This window comes from Phyllostomus discolor, chromosome 1 (genome assembly GCF_004126475.2).
Source record: "Phyllostomus discolor isolate MPI-MPIP mPhyDis1 chromosome 1, mPhyDis1.pri.v3, whole genome shotgun sequence".
Lineage (NCBI taxonomy): Eukaryota > Metazoa > Chordata > Mammalia > Chiroptera > Phyllostomidae > Phyllostomus > Phyllostomus discolor.
The window spans coordinates 169,315,918-169,327,499 of record NC_040903.2 but is presented as its reverse complement, the minus strand read 5'-3'; the positions used below and the strand labels follow the sequence as shown (position 1 = coordinate 169,327,499).

The following is an 11,582-nucleotide window of genomic DNA, read 5'->3' as shown; positions in this document are numbered from 1 at the left end:
CATTTATAGATGTGTGCACGCACACACACACACACATACACGAATCAGAAGAGTGGAGAACCCAGAGTTCTGTCTTCTTCTCCCACATTATCCCCATGACCCCTGCGGCACCTACTCAGAATCCTTAGGATTCTGGAGTACCACTGTTGTAGCCTTATTTCTAGACTAACTGAAACCAGGAATACTCTGCTCCAACTTGGTTCATACTACCTATAGCTAATTTCTTCTGGATCAGTGTACCACTTAAGAACCTTCTAGTGACTAATACAAAAATCCAACCAAAACTGGCTAAACCAATATAGGGAATTCTCGGGCTCACATAAAGGAATCAGGGTGCTGGTGCTTCAGGTTCTGGTTGATATGTTTGATTGCAAATGCCCCGTAATTATCCTGGGTCTGCCCTCCCAAACATACCCTACCCTGTCCTTGCTGTTCTACGGAAGGCCTGTGACCTAAACCCTGTTACGTAGTATCTGTATAGTATGGTTTTTTTCCAAGTTCCTAGTCTGGCCCATCTGGGCTAATTTCCTGAACCCTTTTGTAAAGGTTCTTAACCTGGGAACTAGAATTCAGGAATCTGTAAACTTTGACAAAAAAATTACAAAATTTAAAAAATCTCTAATTGCTTTTTGGATTAGTACTATCTTATTAGCATCAGTTGAGAAGGTAAAATATTACAAGTAATTTATAACATGAAACTATGAAAGTCAGCAAGGTATTTCCTCTTAATACATATATTATAGCATTTCATAATCAGTTCTATAGCAACTTTCATTTATTTGTATTCCAAATTTCTTGAATAACCTGGACAGAGTTACAACTAGCATATCAGGAATTGACCATGATCAACAGCCTACCTTAGCTACGCTAAATCAAACATTAAATGCCTATTTCTTATATGGTGTAACATTTGTAGTAATAACTGATTATTACAGTGACTTTACTTCCTGCAGCATTTTTAGGGTTTTATCTCAGCCCCCATGTCAAAGTGTTGTACAAGAGAATGTCATTTACTTTGTTATTTCAGGAAAAGAAATGAAAACCTCTGGGACATTAAATCCATTCAATGGATGAACTAAATGATCTTCCTGGTTCCTCACAACTGACACTTTTAATTTTACAAATCCAATTATTTAAGGATTACGTGTAACTCTAAGGCTCCAGAAATGAGTCTGTAACTAGCACAAGATCTATGGACTGCTAGAACTATGACTAAAGTGACAGGTATGACACACACTTGTTCAGAAAGACTGTTGTGCCTTCTTTGTCTTCAAATACAAAATCACAGCCAAAAAAAAAAAAAAAAAGGCAGCGTAATGACTATAACATATTTAAGACTGAACAGATATTTAAGGGGTCATATCACTAACAGTATGGCCTCAAAAAGAAGACAAATCTTACAGCTCTACTTCTTAAGGTACAGTTTTGGCCTCCAGTTAAATTAACAGTCTGTTTTCCTATAGTTCAGAACCTCTTTGTTGCTTAAACAGAATCTCCTCTTGTTTAAGTTACTAACCAAAGAAAGCTGCCATAAATTAGAAGTGAAGTAAAGATATCTGACCAAATAAGTATCAATAAAACACTTTTTATTGAAATTAGCCCACAGAATGTCCACTAAAAATGAGATAACCACAAACCTATACCAGAGAAATAAACTCCACAGACCAGCGGCATCAAGCTGGTTAAAGTCCCTTCACTATAATTCTAGAGATGTACTCACACATTTATTCCTTCATTTGGCAAGCTGTACACATAATGTTATGGTAAAGGATCTACAAGAGGCACTGGAAAATAAAATGGTAAAAATGAAAGTCCTGGCCTTTAAAATAACTTGTGATGTTGCCTGCCTTGCATGTTTTATCTCTAGCAACTAGAAACACGTCTACACAATGTAGGTGAATCAGTAAGCACTTGCTAAATATAAGTTAACCTCACAAAAACAGGCATTCAGGTATGCATGCAGCTAAGTCTAAGAAAAGACTGACCTGATCTTTGGTCTTCAAGTAGCTTATCATCAAGTATGAAGACAATTTAAGATATAAATCAATCAGTATTACAAATGAAGCACTGAGTTCTAATACACTATAAAGCAATGTTGCCTCCAAGGAAACATCTGACAAGAAACACCTGGAGAAGTTTTTGATGGTCACAACTAGAGAGGAGGTGGTGCTACTGGTGTTGAGTGGGTAGAGGCCGAGAATAATGCTAAGTTTTCAATAATGCACAGGAGAGCCCACCACACAAAAAACTGTCCAACCCACACAATAATGCTAAGGTTAAGAAATCCTGGCATAAAGTAGGTATACAGGCTCCACATCACACCTTCTATGTTTGAATTTTGTTCCACTATCTCATAACCTTGGGGCAAATTACTTCACCTATAAAATGAAAATAATAATTGAATCTGCCTCATAGGTTATTGCAAAGATCAGAATTAATATATATAAATCACTGACCAATGTTATGAGCTCAACAGATGTTAGCTATTATTATCCATTAGAGTATTAGCTCTTTTAGGGCAGAAAATTTATGTTTTCCTTCCCAGTGCCTAGAACAGTGCCTGATACACAGTATGTAATTGAAAAATATTTGTTAAATAAATGAATATATACGATTTCATGTATGCATAAAGCAAGGAACACATGGAGAAGTCAGACAGATGATGGTTTGACTAGGGCATGCCGCCTTTGAGGTGACTGCAGGATGGTCCAGAGGAGGTGTCCCATAGGCAGGTGGATATTAAAGTCTAAAACAAGACAGCTCTGGAAACACAAAATGGGGAGTCATCAGCAAATTGGTGGTAGGTAAAAACAACTATTGTTATAAAATAGGCCAGTGAGAAAAGAGATGAGACCAGAGTCCTGGGAGAATATAGAGGAGAAAACTATTATTATTATTATTATTATTATTAGTCAAAGACTTTATTTTTAGAGAGGGAAAGGGAGGGAGAAAAAGGGAGAGAAACATCAATGTGTGGTTGCCTCTCAGGCGCCCCTCACTGGGGACCTGGCCTGCAACCCAGGCATGTGCCCTGACTGGGAATCAAACCAGCGACCCTTTGGTTAGCAGGTCGGCCTTCAATCCACTGAGCCACACAAAACAGGGCAAAGAGAAAATTACTGTCAGATTGTTTAGCATCATGTTTGTTTTGAAAGGCATCAGAAGCAAGTTAAAAGAATAAGTTTAAGATGAAGAAGATCTACTGAAGGGTACATATATTAAACACAAATATATGTTTACAGGTACCAAGGCAATGAAACCAGCAAAGATGCTGAAGACTTAGGGAAAATAATTGATAAAGCATGGTCAAGGTCACAAGAAGGGATAAGAGGCAGAGCATACGCAGGGTTTAATATAAAGGAGCAGGAGTTAGGACAGAAAGATAAATATAGATATAAAAAAGTTTTTATGGAGGGGTTGGAAATTACAGGGGTTCATGCTTGAGAATCTCCTTTTTTAATTTACTTTCCCCTGGAGGAATAAGTCTTAAGTAAAATGAGAGAATTTTGGAATAGCTGCTGAGGGGGGAAAAGGTAACTGATAAATCATACTATGGCAACTTATTACCAAAAGCCCAAGATTAGATACCTTAAGTTCAACATGCTTGGTTCTCTGATTTTTATAAGCCCCACTCAGAAACCTGGATGGAGCAAAGCTAGATGGCTTAAGCTTTTCAAGGTCAGAAATATGCAAGAAAGTGCAAAGTAAAAACAAGGTGTGAAGAAAATAAGTGACTGATGTTCCACAGAGTCTTGGGAAAAAAATGAAAGCCGACAGAAGTGTTCCTAATGTAGCCTGAATAACTGGTATGTGCCTCCACCAGGTTTATATAGAAGGACAATCTGGTCTGGCCTGTTCCTCCTTTAGAGAAAAGGAACACAAAGTAAATCTGTACCAAAAGTCCCCATGAATATAGTTAAGAGTAATATTATGAGAAGGCCATTCAAAGTGAAGTTGCTACTTATGAGATTAAATCTGAATTCTGGCTGAACAAGGGTCTTGAGTGAATGAATGAATGATTTAAGACTATCTTGAAAAGATGGGACTCCCTCTTTGAAGTTGGGACTCCATCACGTAAAATGTAGATAAGAATAAGGGTACATAAAGCAACCCAGAGAGGGGAGTAAATGAGAAGAGTTCAGATCTTTGCCTCAAAGATTATTGATCTTAAAGTATTAGCATTCCAGATTTCTTCATTTCTGATGGAAATAATAATATCAACATCAAGAAAGTTTTTAAGAAAAAATAATAATTAATATAACTAAATGACGAGAAAGAATTAGATATCATTACTAATCAAAACATAAGAAATCATGAGATGAGCTAAAACTATAAAATTCTTTTTTAAACTTTTTTTATCCTCACCCGAGGACATTATTTCATTGCTTTTAGAGACAGATGGAGGGAAAGAAAGAAATAGCAATGGGAGAGAGAAACATGGACTGGTTGCCTCCCATATCCACCCCAACCAGGGATGGAAACCACAACCTAGCTATGTACCCTGACTGGGAACCAAACCTGGAACCTTTCGGTTACGGAATGATGCTCCAACCAACTGAGCCACACTGGCCAGGGCAAAACTACAGAATTGTTAAAACACAGGAGTAAATCTGTGTAACCTTGAATTAGACAATGGTTTCTAAGATATGATACCAAAAGAGCAAACAAACCAACCAAAAAAACCCCCTGAGAAAATCCACATGATCAAACTTTTTAAAACTCTCATCCATTTTCAGTTCGAGTACATACCTAAGAATGGAATCATGGGTGATATGGCAACTCTGTATTTAACTTTTTTTTTAAATAAACTTTTATTTTTAATTACAGTTGAAGTACCATATTCTATTAGTTTCAGACATACAACCCAGTGATGAAACATTTACATAACTTACGAAGTGATCACTCCTGTAAATCTAGTACCCATCCGACACCATACAGTCATTACAGTATTTTTGACTGTGTTCTTTATGCTGTACTTTACAAACCCATGACTGTTCTGTAACTACCAGTTAGTACTTAATACCTTCTTCTCTTTCTCCCATCCCACCAAGCCCCTCCCATCTGGTAACTGTCAAAATGTTCTCTGTATCACAAGTCTGTTTCTGTTCTGCTTATTCATTTTTTTTGTTTAGATTCTACATATAAGTCAAATCATCTGGCATTTGTCTTCCTCTTCCTTATTTCACTCAGCACAATACCCTTTAGGTCCATCCCTGTTGTTGCTGATAACAAGATTATACTCTTTTCATTGCTAAGTCAAATTCCCTTGTGTATATATATAAATGCACCCCTTCTTTTTATCCATTCAACCTTCTTTTTATCCATTCAACTATTGATGGACATCCACGCCTTAGCTATTTGTAAATAATGCTGCAACAAACATATGGATGTATATGTCTTTTCAATTTAATGTTTTGGGGGATTTCTTTGGATAAATACGCAGAAGTGGAATTGCTGGGTCCTTCATTGTCTCTTGCTATATAACCTTCATTGTAGAGTATATTTTGTTCATTATAAACACTGCTACCCTGGCTGTTTTGTGCATTTCCATTTTCATGATAGACCTTTTTCCATTCCTTTACTTTCAGTCTATGTGTGTCTTTCTCTGGTATGGAATGGATTCCAGGGTAAGATGCCTGGAAAGCATTTCTGACTTCACCACTGACAGTGTGATCCTGGGTAAGTTATTTAACCACTCTCCACAGAATTTTCTTCATATAACTGTTGTTAGGATGAACTAAGATCACATATATAAAGCACTCTGTATAATGCTTTACATATAGTAAACATTATCTATGGTATTTATTACTGATATATATATTGACTAGATACTAGGCCCTTATCAAATGTGTAATTTTCAAATATTTTTCAGTCTGTGTGTCTTTCAATCTGAAGTGAGTCTCTTGTATACTGCATATGTAAGAGTCTTGCTTTGTCACCCATTCAGCCACTACATGTCTTTTGATTGGACTATTTAATATATTTGCATTTAAAGTAATTGATGATAGGTATGTATTTATTACAATTTTGTTATTCTTCTCTTTCATCTTTTTCCTTCTTCTTCTTAAAGACCCTTTAACATTTCTTGTAATACTGGTTTGGTGGTGATGAACTCCTTTAGCTTTTTCTTGTCTGGGAAGTTTCTTATATGTCCTTTGATTCTAAATGATAGCTTTGCTGGGTAGAGTAATCTTGGTTGTAAATCCTTGCTTTTCAACACTTTGAATACTTCTTACCAATCCCTCTGGCCTACTAAGTTTCTGTTGAAAAATCAACTGAGGGAGCCCCCTTAAATGTAACTAACTGCTTTTCTCTTGCTGCTTTTAAGATACTCCCTTTGTCTTTAACTTTTTATACTTTTTTCTATCATACATTTTTATTACTGTATTTTTCCCATTACCATCTAGTGCCCTTATACCTCCACCATTCCCCCCGCCAATCACCACACTGTGGTCAGTGTCCATGACTCCTTTTTCCTCAATCCTCCCACCTGCTAGCCTACCCCTCTTAGCTGTCAGCCTGCTGTCTATGAGTCTGTCTCTATTTCGCTTGTTAGTTCAGTTTATTAGATTCCACATATGAGTTAAATCATATGGTATTTGTCTTTCTTTGACTGGCTTATTTCAATTAGCATCATGTTCTCCAGGTCCATCCATGCTGTTGCAAAGGGTAAAATTTTCATGTTAATTATGTGTCTTGGTGTATGCCTCTTTGAGTTCATCTTGGACATGTATATCTATTTCCTTCACCAGGTTAAGTTTTCTGTCATTTTTTCAAATAAATTTTCAATTCCTTGCCCCTTCTCTTTTCCTTCTGGCATCCCTTTGATGCAAATGTTTGTATGCTTGAAGTTTTCCCAGTGGCCCCTTAGACTTTTTTTTATTTTTTGGATTTCTTTGTAAAATGTTTGCTGGTCTAACTGGGTGTTTTCTGATTCCTTATCTTCCAAATTGCTGATTTATTTTATCCTCTGTTTCACCTCCTCTACTGTTGAGTCCTTGTAATATAGTCTTCATTTCAGTTAATGCATTCTTCATTTCTAACAGGTTCCCTTTTTATGTTTTAGATCTCCATTTTTATGTTCCCTATCTTTTTGTTCTAAGTTCATCTACTCTCCCCCTAAGTTCACTGAATATGCTTTAACCAGTTATTAAACTCTGCATCTGAGAAGACTGCCTGTCTCCATTTTATTTATTTTTCTGGAGTTTTGTTCTTTCATTTGGGGTATGTTTCTTCATCTCATTTTGGCTGCCCCCGTGTCTGTTTCTATGTATTAGGCAAAGCTGCTACATCTCCCAGGCTTGGTAGAATGGCCTCATGTAGTAGTTGGCCTATAAGGCCCAGTGGCACAGCCTTCCTGGTCAACGGAACTGGGTGTTCCAGCATACCCCTAGTGTGGGCTGTATGCACCCTCTGTTGTATTTGAGATTTGATTGCTACTGACATGTCAAATGGGAGGGATTCACCCTCAGGCTAACTGGCTGCAAGAAATGGCTGCAACCACCATGAAGAATCTGTTATGCGGGGGGTTGGGGGACAGGGGAGGGCAGTCCCATAGAGAACTTGCTTCAGCAGAGCTCTGGCGCCCACTGAATTCGTCCCTTGGATGTGTCACTCATGGAGGTTGCTGGATGGTACTTCAGTGTGGTCTGAAGTTGTCCACTGTATTGCACTGGTTCTAACGCCTCCTGGAAGGTGCAGGCCAAGGTCAGTGGCTGCTTCTACCCTGCCTGGAGACACTGGGCATGACCTACAAAGCAATCTGCAGATGGCTGCTGCTTGTGCTTGGGCCTGGAGGTGCCTGAGAGAGGTCAAGCTGTGAACCAAGGCCAACTGCTGATAGTGCCAGGCCTAAGACCACTTAACAAGAGGTATGGGGTACGAAGAGACCAGATGCTGCTCATTTGAGAGATCTTCGTGAAGTCTACAGCATAAGGAATGGCTGGCCATTTGTATAGAAAACTCACTGGAAAGGGCTTAAGTGAGCCTGAAAGTTGGGTGACGTGTTGTCTTGGGTTGGATAGGGTCTCAGGGAATCACCAGTACAGGATGAATAGTGTGAGCAAAGTTGAGAGAGACTCAGATATAGGCCCCACCTGCTGATTCTGTGGGTGGAGGGCTCCACAGAAGGAATAAAGGCATCTGCCAGCACTTACGTCTGGGAAAAGCTGCCCCTCCAACCCTCACCCCAAAGCCAGAAAATTCTGTTCTTTCCTGTATGTCCCTGGCATCTTTTGAGCTGCTGCACCAGTACTGGAGCTCAGAGTGAGTCAGAGTAAGTATGTGTGCATGCCCTTTAAGAGGAACACCTGGAACTCCAGCAGCCCTCCATCTCACTTGGCCAATTTTCACAGCCCAAAGTTTGGGGACTTCTCTTCCCAGCAGTGGAACCCTGGGCTGGGCAGCCTGGTGTGGGGCTGGGACCCTTTGCTCCTAAGAGGAGCCCTCTACAACTGAGATACCCTTCCTATTTTTAACTACCACTTGTGGGTATGGGACCAGCCTGTTCCATGTTTCCACCCCTCCTACCAGTATTGATATGGCTTCTTCATGTCCTTTGTTAAAGGACTTCTGTTCAGCTAGATTTCAGGCAGTACCAAATGTTGGCTATTCTGTAGTTTAGTTGTAATTTTGATGTGGTTGTGGAAGGATTTTAACTATCGCATTTCAGTACTCCGCCATCTTGACCAAAAGCTATGTTTAACTTTTTGAGAAACTGCCAGTGTTTCCACAGTGGAAACACTGTAACAGTTTACGTTCCCACCAGATTATTCATAAGGGTTCCAATTTCTCCACATTCTAGTCAATACAGGTTATCTTCTGATTTTTTAAAAAAATTATAGCCATCCTATTGTTTGTAAAGTGGTATTTCATTATGGTTTTAGTTGACATTTCCCTACTAACTAATGATGTTGTTTTCACATGCTTTCTTAGTCATTTATCTGTCTTCTTTGGAAAAATATCTATGCAAATCCTTCACCCATTTTTAATTTTTTAAAAAGACTTTATTTGTTCATTTGTTTTTGAGAGGGGGAAGGAAGGAAGAAAAGGAGGGAGAGAAATATCGACTGGTTGCCTCTCGCACACCCCAAACCAGTAACCTGGCCTGCAATCAGGCGTGTATCCTGACCGGGAATCAAACCAGTGACCTTATCGTTAACAGGCCAGTGTTCAATCTACTGAGCTACACCAGCCAGGGCATGTCTTTAAACAGACTTGTTTCTCTTTTTATTGGTGAGTTGTACATGTTCTTTATATAGCATGAATACTAGACACCTATCAAATGTATGACTTTTAAATATTTTTCTCCCATTCTGTAAGTTTTCTTTTCACTTTCTTGATGTCCTTTGATGTACATAAGCTTTAAATTTTTTTTTAAAAGATTTTATTTATTTATTTTTAGAGAGGGAAGGGAGGGAGAGAGAGAGAGAGAGAGAGAGAGAGAGAGAGAGAGAGAAACATCAATGTGTGGTTGCTGGGGGTTATGGCCTGCAACCCAGGAATGTACCCTGGCTGGGAATCAAACCTGGGACACTTTGGTTCCCAGCCCGCGCTCAATCCACTGAGCTACGCCAGCCAGGGCTCAAGTTTTAAATTTTGATAAAATTCAATTTACTTACTTTTTAATTTTGTTGCTAGTATTTTTTCTGTATCAGCCATTTAATTCTCCCATTTCTTTCAGTTGAGCTATGATACTGTGGTAACATATAGCACTCAAACTCAAATATGAAATCATATTCTAATTCTACTTGAGACTACTTAGTTCACACATGATTATTCTAAGACTATGATTTTGCTAATACAACTAAAATCTTAAAAACAACAATCCTTTTTCTAACAAGTATAAAGAAAAAGAATCCCTCCTCCCCTCCCATTTTTTACATACCTCCTATAGAAGTACCAGTCATACTATTGCTTGTAAGAGTAGCTGAAGTCTCTGACACTGTGGAGGGTTGGCTACTAGTGACAGCTGAAGTAGTATCAGAGGCCTGCTCAGAGGTAGATGGATTGGAATTGTTAGTGGAAGCGCTTGTGGTTTGTGATTCCATTCTTGCAGAAGTGGTTGGTACTACAGTAGGTTCTATAAAATACAAAATGTTTATTCAGCATTTCAAAACAAATTAGGTAATGGGTTATATGTTAACCCAAGCTAACATTATTAAGATAATTGTTAAAGCAAACTTTAAAAATATAAACTATTTAGTAAGTACAATATAGAGTAAAAAGAGCTTTAATAAGGCTAAGCTGCAACATTAAAATATGTTACTAACATATAATTACTGCATTTAAAAAATCTAATACCTAATAGGTATATTAGAATAATTCAGGCAATTTACATAATTTCTTAAATAACTATGTAAGTTTTCTGATCTATCATAAGAAAAGTAAGTCTCTCTGTTATATGTATACACATTGTTACATGCTGTCAAAACAGTGTTACAAATAGCACTTTCTCTGGTACAGAATGGATTCCAGAGTCAGATGCTTGGAAAGCAAGCCTGATTTCACCACTGACAGTATGACCCTGGATAAATTACTTAATTACTCTCCATTTCCTCACCTATAGAATATGAAAGTACAGAATTTTCTCCATAGAACTGTTATTAGGATGAGCTGTGATCACATATATGAAGCACTTTGTATAATGCTTTACCTAAACACTTCATAAACATTATCTATGGTATTTAACGTATCTTATCTCCTCGCATTTTTCTATGTTTTCCAAAAATTATTTGCAAATATTAATATTCAGCAGTACTTTTTTAAAGGATTTTATTTATTTATTTTGGAGAGGGGAAGAAAGCGAGGGAGACAAACAATGATGTGTCTTTGGTTGCCTCTTACACACCCCCAACCTGGAACCTGGCCCACAATTGAGGCATGTGCCCTGAATGGGGATCAAACCAGTGACCTTTCAGTTCACAGTTGGGAGCTCAGTCCACTGAGCCACACCAACCAGGGCTAAGTAGTACTTTCTAATACAAATTTTAAATTTTTGTAGTGGAATATAAAAAGAAAATTCAGGTAGACTTTAACTTGTGAATATTCTAGACTCTGGTTGTAAAACAGTTGTTTAAAAATAAACTGGAAATAAATCTGTCCAAAGCATAGTCATAACAATCAGATCTGAAAAAAGACTCTCTTACTGTGATACAGAATGAGAGAGGACAATATTTTATTCAATACAGTGTGGAAGGCTGACTCCTGAAATACAAACAGTACCAGCAGGTCTATATGCAACATTGTACTTTGGATGCTTAAACAAATGTATTTGCTTACACCTAAAAAAGGAAGGGAGGAACCTCTGTTATTTGCAAATGGTTTATCTCCGTTTCCCAACCTTGGCAGTATTGACATTTTTGGCTGGATAATTCTTTGTTAGGGGTGGGAGTAGGGGCAGAGCACAGGCTGTCCCATACATTGTAGAATGTTGAGCAGCACTTGTGGCCTCTACCCATTAAATGTTAGTAGCATTCTCCCCCAACTGTGAGAACCAAAAAATGCCTGTAGATACTGACAAATGTCTCCAGGGGCACAAAATGACAGCCAGTTAAGAACCACTGGCCTAAACAGCTATAATT

At 38.1% G+C, this 11,582-nt stretch overlaps 1 protein-coding gene across 1 annotated transcript in view; it reads right to left on the bottom strand.

Moving 5' to 3' along the window:
• RNF111 (ring finger protein 111) overlaps nt 1-11,582 on the bottom strand; it is an 87,774-nt gene that overhangs the window by 22,942 nt on the left and 53,250 nt on the right. Inside the window, 1 exon segment of the mRNA XM_028505357.2 lies at nt 9,887-10,081. Within this exon segment, the coding sequence (XP_028361158.1) occupies nt 9,887-10,081 (195 nt within the window).